This window comes from Mirounga angustirostris, unplaced genomic scaffold, assembly GCF_029215605.1.
Source record: "Mirounga angustirostris isolate CCGP_5_RB_7025 unplaced genomic scaffold, mMirAng1.0.hap1 SCAF_14, whole genome shotgun sequence".
NCBI lineage: Eukaryota > Metazoa > Chordata > Mammalia > Carnivora > Phocidae > Mirounga > Mirounga angustirostris.
In genome coordinates this window covers 21,366,233-21,381,266 of record NW_026991722.1, presented here as the reverse complement: position 1 = coordinate 21,381,266, position 15,034 = coordinate 21,366,233, and the positions used below count along the sequence as shown (strand labels likewise).

At 35.6% G+C, this 15,034-nt stretch overlaps 1 protein-coding gene across 1 annotated transcript in view; it reads left to right on the top strand.

The window, feature by feature from the left end:
* Positions 1–15,034, top strand: part of DCC (DCC netrin 1 receptor) — a 775,798-nt gene that overhangs the window by 449,907 nt on the left and 310,857 nt on the right. Inside the window, exon 12 of the mRNA XM_064578790.1 lies at positions 5,513–5,562. Within this exon, the coding sequence (XP_064434860.1) occupies positions 5,513–5,562 (50 nt within the window). The remainder of the gene's footprint in view (positions 1–5,512; positions 5,563–15,034) is intronic.

The following is a 15,034-nucleotide window of genomic DNA, read 5'->3' as shown; positions in this document are numbered from 1 at the left end:
TGCAATTTCAACTTAAAAAAAATTTTATATTATATGTGACACCACTTCAGTATCATTTTTAATGCCCATCCATCTGATTCTGTTATTGAAGACAGAGTAGAATATTTATTGGCAGAATAAATTACTTCACAACTTATAATTATAAAAATAAAAGGAAAACAAATGAAAATGAATATTTTACATAATTTATGTAGATTTCATTCACACTCTGAACTGTAATACTGTGTGGCCTTATTCTTCACTTTGGTTTTAAATGTCATAAGTGAGAGAGGTAGATTATTACTCATTAGTCCAAGAATTATTATCTCTAAGTGTTGCAACAGGTAGGACTTAGAAAATGCCTGTCACTAAATAAAAGGATTTCAAGACCCTAACCCAACAAGCGTCACTATGCAACAGATACCAACTTGTCTTTATCAATGCATTTGATAGGAGAAAGCAGGAACTGAGTGGCCCCCTTGGAGTGGGCTCCTGGACCTGGTCTGCATCCCTCTTCACAATCAATTCATCTCTTTTGATTTCCAACAAAATCCCCTGCACTCTCGGCTTTTCCTCTCTTACTATCCAGTCCCCTTCTTTCTGCTCAATCCGATGTCTTCACTCTATTGAAGCTGTCCATGCGGAGGTCACACATCATACAGAGATATGTTTCATCACATCTCAGAGCCTCCTACTTCCCAGTCCTTAGTCGTGAAGCTGTCTTTCCTTGACTTTCTGGACGTTATAAAAGGGAAATGTGGGAATTGAATGGGTTAATCCATGTGAGCACCTAAAATATGAGCATGGCATATTTTTAAGTGTTCAATAAATGCTATCTCTGGCAATGTACATGTCATTTTTTCTCCTTTTACTACATGTTCCTTAATGTGAGGGATGCTGCTATATTCGTCTCCGCATTCATCATCTCAGTAAATATTTACTGAATTAATCAGACAGTTCAGGAAACAATACAATTGTTAGTATGTGTAGACTTATCTTTAGGACTTCCCATTTATGTGGCCAATTTAATAGATAACTGTGTCTAAGTGCATCTGTGTTACAGAGAACACTGTGTTTCTTATCAGGTCAGAGGAACCCTTACCACAAAAATTTATATTGGGACCATAAAAAATTGAATAAAAACAAAATAAAATGCAAATAATGTTTTGGGTTTTTTTCTGAATTAATTATCCCAGTGGTATTCCATGCTAAAATGCTGGAATAAAATGTGAAGATGTTTATCCTGGTAAGCTGTCCTCTCTAACTTAGCCCACTTTCGTTGTTTTTCTGGAAAGAAAAATTGTTTTTCATTCAGATTCCCCCACTTATTGTATCCTTTGTTTACAACAATCCACTTCTTTAAACCGTTTGGGATTTTAGAATATCAGATCTAGGGAGTCTAATATTTAGTGTGGAGTGTAACTAATTTTGCCAGCTTGTTCTCAAATACTGTCTCTTGAACTAGTTGACAACTGTAGGTCATTAAAATATTTTATGAATCAATTAATATTTATGAATTTCCATGCCAGCTTGCTTTGTGCCCAAAAGTAGAAGGACCCAATTTCATAGGCAAACTTAACTATAAGAATGTACTTTTTGCTGTTGTCACTGGTATTTATTGAGTACTTATTGGTGCAAGGCCCCGCACTAGTCACTTAGCAGCATGAACCTTTAATCCTCACGATACTATAATTTTTTTCCTACTTTACAGATGACAAAACTGTTAGAAAGAGGTCAAAGCTAGTGAGCAGCAGGCCAGGTCACTAGTAAGAAAAGAAGCAAGATTTAATGTGAAAAAATCTTGAGTTTCTCTTATTCGATAATGAATTTCTCATGTTAATTGCTGGAAGTACAAAGCCTGTAATTATATGTCGGTCATTTCAACCTATAAATTATGTGTACAGGACAGCACACATTTGGTAAGGGGAGGAATTCAGGTGCCTGTCTATATGGAGATTCATTTACAAATGTGGGAATTTTATCTACTCTACAGAATGCATCATCATCATATGTATCAAACCAGCATGTGTCACCATATTGAGGGGAGTTTCTGGACCAAATGCCTCTGATTGGCTTTAACGAGCAATTGTAAATGATAATTGCTTGACATTTTGAAGAGAAGAAAATGAACTATGGCCTTCCTCTTCCCCTCATGAGACAATGAAACATCTTGGGAAATCAACTACAGAAAAGCTCAAATAAATGTGGATTCCATTTACTTCCACCAAGCATCTAATCCTATCTTCTGTATCTCAATAATAGGGGAATTGATAGTGAGAGGGAGGGAGTGGAGATTGATAACCAAAAATGCTCTAGGAGAAACTCTCTTTCTTTCCTGATTAGGTAAAGCAAGAATAGCCAGTGTGTTCCAAGTTTGTGAAGTTATATGGTGGAGCACTTTGCATTTTTTTCCTTCGGTGCCTATTTTAATTTTCAGTGCTTTACAGAGTAATTTGAATATGGATTATATTAAATTCTTCCTCATTGTGAGGATGTCATCCTGTTCAGTTTTTCTGATGGCAGACACATTGTTATTATTTCCAGCCTACTCTAATATTTCCTCTTTTAGAAATAGAATGTGGAGGGCGCCTGGGTGGCTCAGTCGTTAAGCATCTGCCTTCGGCTCAGGTCATGATCCCAGGGTCCTGGGATCGAGCCCCGCCTCGGGCTCCCTGCTCCGCGGGAAGCCTGCTTCTCCCTCTCCTGCTCCCCCTGCTTGTGTTCCTGCTCTCGCTGTCTCTCTCTCTGTCAAATAAATAAATAAAATCTTTAAAAAAAAAAAAAAAGAAATAGAATGTGGAGATGGTCTTATTAAAGCCTCTGCATTATACCCTTTCCTGAAAACTGGAATGGGATGTCCATGGGTCTGTGAAGGTAGTTTAGGGAAGTCCATTTCATTAATGTAACAGTTGGGAAGAGTCGAGAAGATAGGAAGGTTGCCAAATGCAGGAGAGCCCTTCTCACTATTTTAGCTTTAGGAAAAAAATCTTAATGTTTTAATCATAGTAACATGAAAATGGAATATAAGATATAAAAGAATGAAAATTTTAGAAAATGAGTTTTGAAGGAAACTGATCTGTTAAAAAAAAAAAAAAGCACACATACTTTAAGAACTCCATGAAAAAGGACATCCAAATGCCACAAAACATGTAAGAAGATGCTCCAAGTGACTGGTCCTCAGGGAAAAGCAAATAAAAACACTACATACCTACCAAGTGACTAAAATGAAGAAGATTCAGAAAAAAGCAAAGATTGGTAAGAATATGGACATTCTGGAAATTTGCTATATTTAAACTATCTATAACCCCCGTAAGGGTTTCCACTGCTACCAGGTTTTCCAGTCCTAGGTATATAATGAAGGAAATGAGTATAGTTGTTCATAAAAAGACATGTACAAAAGTTTTCATAGCAGATTTATTCTCATAGCCCTAAACTGAAAGTAATCTAATGCTTTCAGAATGAGTTTATATAAAATAGAATGGTCATGTATTAGAATACATAGGACCAATTAAAAAACAAAGAAAAGAACTGAAACTACTGCAAGATGCACCAGAGAGAATGAATCCCAAGAAATAATAATGAGCCAGAGAAAGCAGCTTGAACAAAATAACCGATTTCATTTTTAGTAAGCTCAAAAGCAAGCTAAGCTAATCAATGGTGTTGGAAGTCAGAATAGTGGTTACCCTTAGAAGGGTATTAATTAGGAAGGGACCCAAGTGAACTTTCCAGGATGCTGAAAATATTCTATATCTTGATCTAGGTGGTGTTTAAATGTGAACACACCCACAGACATTTAACTTTATCCAATCATGCATACACGATTTGTGCATTATACCATATGAATGTCATACATTAATTAAAAAAAATAAAACCGCAAAAAGAAAGCTTGTTATGACGAAAACCCTGAGTATGAAAAACGTTTTATTATGTCTTATAATCTCTCTGTTAATTAATTAATTCAACACAAATTTGCTGCATGTGACCCACATACTTGACACTCTTATTGATACTGAGGATTCAGCATCTAAAGGGACAAGAATCCTGGACCCTGTGGGGATTATATTCTGTATTTGAAAGGAAATATAATATGAATTAAAATAAGTTGAATAATAAAGTCTATTCCTTAAATTATAAAATATTTTCTGAAAGAATTCTTGTTGACCTAATTCATGAAAACAAGCCTCTGGTGAGTGTTTTTTTGTTACAAGTTACATTGCCCACAACCTTCACCAAGTACTAAGATAAGAAGTTCAAAATGAAAACAGAGTAATTTATTGTAATTCCTATGGTGTCCAGAAAGGCCTAGGAGCTAATATTTTAGTAAGTATTTATTTGTTCATGTAATCATTGAGTCAGTAGCTATTAACTGAATGTCAGTTTGGGGGCTGTAAAGATTAATCAGACATGTATCGTGCCCTCATGGTGATTACTTTTCTTTTTTTTTTTTTTATGGTGATTACTTTTCAAAAGGTAAACTCAGAGTAGGGCATAAATGAATTCAGGGTAAAATATAAGTACCCTCAAGAAATGTAGAAATTGTCCAAGTTCAAACAGAAAAGGGCCCTTAAATTCTTGAAAATGCTGAAAGCATTTCTTCTCTGTTGAATTAATCAATTTTTCATGAACAAAATAGGGACTACTCATTTTACAGATTAATATGTGTTAAGCATTTATTGAATGCTACTTCTATTTTGTGGGGCAGAAAGCTTTATTTTGTTTATGATTCATCTAAGACATCTAGGAAGTATCTGACACAGCACGGCCATTTAGTGAATGGTGTCTGAATTACTCACGTGATGATATTCACCTTTTGATATAGTAAATATTCACTACAAGTATTATAAAGAAAGTTGTACATGTTCTTCCTTCTTCCATGAAGGAAAGGGGCAATCAAAATGCAGACAAGAGAAAAAGAAGTACCTAGAAAATCCACAAAGAAAAAAAACTGGGTTTTTTTTGTTCATGGAATTGACTCACTGAAAGCTATTTGATAACCTGCTTGCATCTATGACACATAGGTTTAATTACACACAGATAAAAAGACACATGTATTTCTTTTCACTTTTTAAGAGATAATAAAGATTGCAGTAAGGGGATTAAGCAACATGAGTGACCATTAGAATGACATATTTTATAATAAAACCATTCAGATCCTGAAATACACAATATCTTAAGCCTTTAGAACCACTCTAGGAAATCTCCTGTGTATTTTTATTGGTTTCTCTGGGAAGGTTATAACAAGAAAGCCGTAATTAAATGGCAGTATTTGGTATCATGGCAGGTGCTCTCTTGCCTAACAATTTGGGGGGGGGGGTTGCTCCCTATATGGATGCCTGGCCCTACCAAGTGAGAAAAAATAAACAGAGGCAGTTATTTTTCATCTCCCCAGGAAAATTTTGAAGTGCCACCTGGATCAGCCTACCTAATTACCATCATGAACTGTGAAAGTCACGCTCTCTCTTTTCACAGAGGGTTGTAGTTTCTCTTTTCTGACTTTGGCAGTAACCATATCACCTTGTTTTGTTCCTTTTAGTGCCAAGTGCCCCGCCTCAGAACGTCTCCCTGGAAGTAGTAAATTCAAGGGTAAGTCACGGAAAGGTTCACTATTTCATCTCTACACGTGTAATTTTCGCTTGCCCCATTCATTCATTTCCTTGGGTGCTTGGTGGTTTCCATGTGAAGGAATGTTCCAGAAGAGCACAGTGAGTGAGCAGCATGGATTGCGCATCTTCTTCAACCACACTTGAATTAATTAAAGGAAGGATTGGTTTACTAATAGCACACAGTTTTATAAATGTGACAATGATTAAAGGCTGTCCCATCAGGAAGCAAAGATGTCTATTTACTTATATTTACCAGTATAGGACATAATGTGCTAGATGCCACAACTGATTGAAGGAATGAACAAAACCTTCCCCTTGAAAGAGGTGGAATGGAGAGACTTTGCTTCCTGACAGATTAATTAGAATGGGATGTTTCATCATCATCCCTATTTTGCACTTATGAATTATAGACATCAAAGGCCCTTCTTGAGGTCCAATAAGGTTATATTTATGAAGCAGTGTTATCCAGTGATTAATGTTTTCCTGTCCTGGAAAGCTGATATAACTTTCAAAAGGACTTAAATTAGACTAGGTGTGGCTGAAGATAAGGAGCCTAATGCCAGAAGTCAGTTCTCTAGAAACATCTCCTTATTTCAAGTGTGCCTTGGGGGTTAAAAATAAGCTAAAGCCATATAGGACAGTGAAGCAAACAAGGATTGTTTTGGCTTGACTCATTCATCACTTGGTTTTATGCTCTCAGGGAAGTGACTTCACTATCCCTGGGCCTCAGTGAGGGGGGATCAGCCTAATGAGTCTCTAAGCTTTGGGAGACAGCAGGGAAATCTTACGAGTCTTAGAGAAAGTCATACTCTGGTTTTTTATTCTAGCTTTCTCTCTTAATAACTGTATGTGATCTTAGAAAAGTTTCTGACCTCAGTAAGCCTCAGTTTCTATATTCAGGGAGTATGAATGTTAATGTTTTCCTTATTGATTTACCATGAAGAAGTAGTAATAGAGGGGCGCCTGGGTGGCTCAGTTGGTTAAGCGACTGCCTTTGGCTCGGGTCATGATCCTGGAGTCCCAGGATCGAGTCCCGCATCGGGCTCCCTGCTCAGCAGGGAGTCTGCTTCTCCCTCTGGCCCTCCCCCTCTCCTGTGCTCCCTCTCTCTCTAAAATAAATAAATAAAATCTTAAAAAAAAAAAAAAGAAGTAGTAATAGAACATATACAAGGGATCTAACTTTCTGTCAGTAGCCATTCACTCAGTGTATGATTCCTTGCCATACTTTGCAGAAATCTCCCATGAAGCCCTGTTTTGTGACTATGATCAGATTTGCCTCCGTCAAATGAATTTGTCTTTTGGAACAAGTGAAATGTCTCTAAAATCGTTAGCCTCTTATATTTTTAGTCCCCATATTGGATAAGAACTAGTAAAATAAATTTAAAATTAGAAGGGGTAAAATCAGTGAACTTAGGGAGAAAAAAAATGAGCTAAAGGAAAAAAAACAGAAATAAATATCCCCTAAAAACTGTATTATTGTTTGCAACAACATTAAATATTTTACAGATGTGCCACTCAAATTAAGAGATTACCAAATCATAGTCAAGTAGATTTTTACAATTACTGTAGGTTGTTAATGGCTGAAATTTGGAAACCATATTATGATTCCTCTTGTTTTAATGATTTATTTTTATTAAAGTTTTCACCAGCATCTTTCCTCCAGAACAGAACATAGAAATTGATACAAACTATTTTGTGTGTATGCATGTGTGGTCATATTCTTTAAAAGTCTACTCTTGTAAAGGATGAATGTTTTCTTCTGAAATGTGAATAAGGCATTATTGAATGACCTTGGATGCTAACTGTATTTAAATATGGATTTTTACCTCCCTGAAAAGGGAATTCTTATTTTGCAAAATTGGATTTTCAACTGATTTCTATATATGTATACAAATATCCCAGCCTGTACTCTTCTATAATATGTAATGCTTGCTACAACCAAATATAAGCACTCCTGTTTCTCTTCTCCTGTGGTTATATCTGGAACATTGCATTGCTAGAAAATTTAACTTGTTCATTAGCTTTTCAGAATGAATACAGCAGGCCCAGGCGCTGGAAAACCACTTATTTGCCTCTCTTTCTTTCTGTTATCTTATTTCCTAGCTTTTAAGGAATTATAAAATATGAGTTTGGATTCTTCTTGGACTCTTCTTGGTTTGTTACCAAGAAGAAAGAAACTGGATGGTCAAAACACATGTTTTGTTTTGTTTTTTTATCCCCAGTGTTGATGAAGAGAAATACAAAAACAATATTGTATTTTGATGTTCTTCTTATGTTTGAAACAAAAGTTCTCAAATATATTAATATTTATCCCTGTTACCATTTTAAGAACCAAAATTTATTTAAGAAGGAATACTTTAGTTGAATAAGTAATAGTATTATCTAACTAAAAGAATTACAACATTTATGTTATTCATTTTACTTGAGATTTTTATTTAATATAGAACAGAGCCATATTTTAAATTTTTATTCTATATAATATTTATAATTACTGAACATAATTGATCATTTTATTGATAGTCAATGAGAAAGTTTGGTGGTGCTAATACTTTTGCACATAGGTAACTAGGATTTCTGTACATAGAATTGAGAAGTTACTATAAGGTATAAAAATGACCATTTATAGGTACTTGTTAAGGTTCTGGCTACCAATAAGACAACAGGACTGAGAAATCATGTCCCAAGATATGCAAACAGTAAGATTCTTACATGTTTATATAAAAGAACCAAAAGAAATTCTGTTACTGTATTGTTCTTAAAGCCCCTATACAGATTACCTTTATAAAGCTATAAACATAGAACAGACTTGATTCCCTTTCTGCAGTCTTACTGTGAACACAAATTTTGTTCTGAAGGAATGGCTTTACCTATAGATACTAATTTTAGTAGTAATGAGTCATGATTATATGGTTATTTCTCATACTAAAGTTGCTTTACAAGAAATAACATCTTCATAAGAAAAGAGAAAATAATGATTTACATAATGGACTTAAAATGTGACTGTTTTATTGAGAAAATGTTATAGGAATAATTTCCTTAAGATTTTACTTTAAAATTCAATTATTATTTGAAGAAATAAATATTACGACTTAATTAGTTGGGTAGAATATAAAGCATGAGTTGTAGACTGGGAAGAGATTATGTTGGTACTTGACTATTTTCCAATATAAAAGTTCCGAGAGTAAGAACATTTAGAGAATGCGACGATTCAAGATGCTTGGACTCCTTTCCTAGCTCTTTGAGATCTTGGAAAGTCGAGATCAGTTTCACTGAGTCATTCAACATTTGCTGTGTACTGACAGTGTACCTACTATATACTATATACATACGTATACACACATGCATGTATACATACATACACACTGCATATGCACCTACTGTATGACTGTATATACCTAAGTGACCCAGTCTTTGCCTTCATGGAACTCATGGCTTAATAGGAAAGCATATGAGAGAAAATTCACTTTTAATGTAACCAAATTCAGTCGCTGTTAACTCCTCAAAGTTGACATTCTTTTCTCGTTGATAAAATGAGAGAGTTGAAGAGAGAATCTCTAAAATCTCTGGCTCCAAATATCTTTAACTATTTTCACTTGTCAGACCTTTTCTCAATCATTTTATCTTTACAGAATTAGAGAAAGTGGGACACGTATATGGATTAAAGTATGCTGGCTTCAGTTCACATGTTTAGATACTTTTTGATTGATTACCAAGAATGAAATTAAAAATAATAAATAAAACCCAGTATATCACCAGGTATGGATCCTTGTGCAGGTTTAGATTTCTTAAATGTAGAATAGTGGATTCCTCTTGTTCTCTCATTGCACCTTTCTCGTGTTGAAATTCTTACCCTTGAACACCAGATACATCTATGCCGATGTAATTTTGTTGCATTCCTAAAAGCTAATACCCAGTTAGTCACTCGCAGTTTGATAGTGTGTGTGATGCCTTGATTGCAACAGTAGAAAAAGTGACTGGTGTTTTTCCTACATCTTAGTGCCTCAGCCCTTCATGTGTGAGCATACTTTGGCATGCTTAAATACCTTGAAAATAGTGTAATGATCGTACAATTCCCTTTACCTGGAAACTACCCAAAGGGAGAATTAAAACAACAATTTCCAACTTCAGAAAACATACTGATCATTTTGGTTCCAGATATTTTAACATCTGTTTTTTTCTCTCTTTTCTCTTTTTCTCTCTTTCTTTAAAAACAAAGCAAAGCAACAAACAAACAAAAACAATGCAGAGGTAATCTAAGGACTGTATTATGGGGTAACCTCAAAGGGGCATATGCTTCTGAAAATGTGGAGTGACAGAATGGGTTTGACTCAGGTCTCTGTCCCCTGTCATCGGGCTGGTTCTCTTATCAACAGAACAGGAGAGTCAAGTGGACGGCTGAGTGAGTTATTTGCATTTGACTGCCAACTGGGATACACACTTGTTAGGGACCGTGAACAAAAGTGAGAGGGGAGAGAATGGAGAATTGTAAAGCAAAGAGGCAGTGTGAGTTACAATATTAATTTGCAGATACTTTGGTTTTTTGTTTTTTTCCCCCCACCGATTGGAGGTTTCTCCTCTTGGTTGTCCAGAGGGTGCTGGAATTCACACCACTTCCTGCTGCGTTGCATCCGCCCTGAGAACATACTGCTCATACAGGTGTTCCAGACCCTCTTCTTCAGTCCAACCAAACTTCCTGTGAATGTTGATCTTCCCCTTGTATGTTGAACATAGGCAGAGGCCTCAGACAGCTCATGAAAACAGTTTTTTGTTTCTCTCCCAATCATCCTGAATCCTTCATAAGATACACTTTGGCCATTGAGTTATTTGGAACCAGACCTCTGAGTCCTCCCCACAACAAAACAGTTGGTTTCTGAAATGTATTTAATGTAGAGAAAGAGGACATGCAGGAGTCCTTAAGTCATTGCTACCATGCAAAGATAAATTAGAAACTGGCATTTGCAATAATATTTACACTTCAGACTTCACACTGGTGTTTTTACGCAATCATAATACACAGAGCATTTCTACTTAATTATAGTGTCTGGTCCAGTTATTCGTCAATTCAATTCAAGTGGATATAGATCCCTTGTATTTATTTTAGTTATTGATCTCTTCATTGATGCATTACCTGAGTGTTTTTTGAGTGTAGACAATGTCCAGAGGGCTATGATTGAAATAGTCTTGGACAGGGTATAAGGGTAGAAGTGTAATTTTAAGGAAGACAATGTTTCCTGATAGTTCCTCCAGTCTAGTCTTTCTGTTTTTGCTTAGAATTTGCAGAATAGACTGGCTATAAATTTTTATGTTATGTTAAAACTGGACAACATGTAATTCATGGGAACTCCCTCAAGTATAAAACTTTGGTCTGTAATTTGGAAAGAATGTGTCTTCCGATACCTGCCGGCCTGCTTACATTTTAAACAAATCAATACTTTCTATTGTACTAAAATACATATAACATAAAATTTACCATTCTAACACTTTTTTGGGTGTGTGGTTAGTGGCTTAAGTACATTCACATTGTTACGCAGTCATCACGACCATCCACTCTCAGAACACTTCTTATCTCCTCAAACTGGAACTCTGTCCCCATTAAATAATAACACTCTATTTCTCCCCTCTCTCCAGGCTCTGGCAACCAACATTCTACTTTCTGCTTCCTGACTTATTTTATAAAAAGTGAGGAGACTTATTTGTGGAAAAAAAAATGTGATTGTCCTCTTACTCTATCTTAATAAAGAAATGAGAACATTCTTAAAGTTTTACATCTTCACAGGGAAATGAAGGATCTAATGAATCATAGTGGTCAAGAATAGAGGCAGATGCTTTAATTGGCTGGGAGGGAACACCTCACTTCCCGTTGTTGATACTGCTTTCAAAATAATTCTGTTCCAAGGTCCCATATTTATGAATTCTTTTTTAAAATCATGGAACACTACATCAAAAACTAATGACATAATGTATGGTGATTAACATAACATAATAAAATAAAATTTTAAAAAATTTACTGATAAAACCAACTGCTATAGTTAATAATAATGAACCAGAAGTATATGCATGGGATTGTTCTGGAGTAACTCTGAAAACATAATTTTGGTCACCAACATCAGTTTCATATCCCATTTACAGTTTAGACCAGAGCTCGGCAGGGAGTCTGCTTCTCCCTCTGACCCTCCCCCCTCTCATATGCTCATTCTCTCTGTCTCAAATAAATAAATAAAAAATAAAAAATCTTAAAAAGAAAAAATGTCAAGAAAGGAGGTCATAAATGTTAAGAAAGGAGATCTCCTGAGAAGGAGATTCAAAAACACATGCATCTGGCTCTGAACCAGTAGCTAAATCGATCCTTTGATTTTTTTCTTTCTGAAAGTTCAAATAAGTCAACAGTTTCCATCTTTTTTTTTTCCCCAGTGAAAACACAGTGAATGGATAAACTATGATGGGGAGGGTATTAGGATAGTGGAAAAAAAAAATAGATAACCAATTTTTAAATAACAAATCCACCATGCCAATTTAAATGCATTCTGTAAATAAGTTCAATAAGAGAATACACTGTGAATTCAAAGCATACCTTCATATTACACTATCATTCATTCTCTTAGAGCTGTTCTTAGAGAATACTGACTCATGGTACTTTCCCAAGCAATGATGTTGCATGGTTTAAAATGTTGTGAGAAATATAAGTCCCCTAATAGAGATACTAAGGGCTGTGAAAAGTATTTGTTTAACTGTTTTGGTCAAATGATTTCTTTCTATAGATGCCTTTTATACTAAATACTATCCTTAAAACTTTTTCCATGTTACTTATCTTGGTAACATCGTATACATTCCAAACAAGAATAGTGCAGTCCATAAGTTGAGCTAACTCATCTCCACAAAAAAGTACATTCTTCCCTGTATTAATTTCAAATAAAAATATAAATTAAGTGGAAAAAAAGAGAGAATAAAAAATAAATTTCTGAAAAACTAGAAGTGAATCTAAGAACAATCTTTACAAAGCACCTATGTGCATAAACTATGGAATAGGGAGTCAAGAATGACCTATATGACCTCTCTTACAGGATTTGAATAAATAAGAGGCATGATTAAATCTCCATGTCTATACGAACTTTTTATAATGTAGATAGGATTAGAAAAACATTTCCTAGAATGTTTCAAATACTTACATGTATCATTTTTTGTTGTGTGTTTTGGGGTTATTATATTTTCTTTCCAAATTCATTCTTGTTACTGCCATCTAGGATACCTGCACAAAGGATTTGGACAAAGACTAAAATAGGTGGTAGAATACCACCTTCTTGTGTGTTCTAGCCCCACTTTAATATCACCTTGGTAATTTGTACTTCATCACACACATGTCTAATGGCTCCATTTCTGGTTGGCTCTGAAAGCAAAGCTCACTTTCGCCTCTCCGTGAAGTTTAATGAGATTTCCCTCAAGTCATACATTTTTGAAAAGTGGGAGGTTTAATAATGGGCTTAAATTAAATGAACCTAGGTCTAGTGATAAGGTCTCTGATTTTAATTTAGTTCAAGGAAGTTGCCCTTATATTTGGAATGGTTGATTACTTAGAGGACATGAATAGGTTCAGTCTTACCAGTAGGTAAAAGCAGTCGCTAACTACGTGATTTGAATTTAGAGATGTTGAAACATTCACCTACATGCAAAAAACTTAATTTGCTTGTCTAGCTTAAAATATTGCTTACCTTAGAAAATAACTGTTAGTGTTACAAATCCTTCATCTAAACTACTTAAGATATTAGCATGAGTTATTTTAATTAACATTCCTGATACATATTTAAGGAACACCTAATAATAATAATAATAATAATGGCAGTAACTAGCTTTTTCAGCAGGTATTTTGTGCCTGGTGAAGTGCTAAGCAATTAAAACACTATTTTATTTACTTCTTATAATAACCTTATAAGTATTAGTTGTTAAACTGATTACTGGAATACTAACTTTGAGCTGAGCTTATTGCTGGAAAAGCTACAATGAAGGCAGTCAAATCTCCTTCTTTCCTGGAACTTACTTAAATTCAAATACAGGGAGATAGATTGATAAGCAAACAAAGAACTGAACAATTAACACAAGAGAATGATGAATTGTGTGAAGAAAATTAAACACAATACCATGACAGAGAAGGACCTAACTTAAATCAGATTGTCAGAGAAAAGCCTTTTAAGGAGGTGACACTGGAGCTGAGTCAAGAATATGAAAAAGGGCCAGTGTCTGCACACTTAGGATAAAGCATTCCAAGGAAAGCTCCCAGCTAGTACAAAAGCCTTGACAAGGGAACCATCTGTGAATGATTGAAATAATAGCCATATGCATGAATCACAGATCTCTGGGTCACAGCCAGATCATGTGGGGCTTTATAGGGCATGGTAAAAATTACAATTTCATTCTGTGGATGACGAAAAGAGGTTTGAAAGGGGAGTGATCTCTTTTTAAAAGATCACATTGGCTGCTGTGAGGAAAATTATTAGGGATGGGGCAGGGTGGAAGCAAGGAGACCGTTTAGAAGACAATTGAGTGATCTGTATGAAATGATTGTAGCTGGGACTTGGGAGTCATTACAGCAGATGAAGAGAGAAATGGGAAAAATCATGATGTGTGTTGCATTTAGAGCCAATAAGATTGGCTAATGGATTGGCTATAAAGGGCAGGGAAAAGAGAAGGATCAAGGATAGAGACTAGATTTTTGCTACAGCAAATGAGTGCACCGTGGGGCTGTTTAATGAGATAAGGATGAGTGCAGAAAAAGATGGGTTTAGAGGGAACAATCAATTAGTTTTTGGATGTTTTGCATTTGAGATAACTACTGGACATACAATTAGGGATGTCAATCATGTAGACAATCTGGCGTATCAGACCAGAGGTCTGATGACAGGTCATGACAGGAGATATAAATTTAGGAGTCACTGTCATATCGATGACACCTGGGGAGAGATTATAGCTAGAAAACCAAATGGCTGAATCTTGAGATACTGCACATTTAGAGATTGGACAGATGAGAAGGAGCAAAAGTGGTAGGAGAAAATAAAGAGGGATGGTATCGCAGAAGCCAGCGTTGGGGGGAGGGGGTTTGGGGGTGAGGGTGCTGCTAACCATGTCAGTGCTGATGAAAAATATAGTAAAATAATGACAGCAATGCGGGTGCTTGGGAGGGAGCATGAAAATGGAGAGGAAAGCGAGGGAACTGCAGAGCATGAGCACAGATGTTTTTGAGAAGTTTTGTTCTGAAGTGCAACAAAGAAATGGACGGTAACTTTAGGAGGTGGTAGGCTTAAGGGAGGTTTTATTGCCTGTTTTATTTATGTATTTACTGTTGTTTCCTTTTTGAACACAGGAGACACTGCAACTTTTGCAAATAGTGCAGCCTAGAGGGGGAAATTAGTGATGCAGAAGAGAGAGTGGAAAATTGCAAGAGTGCAATCCTTTGTGTAGGC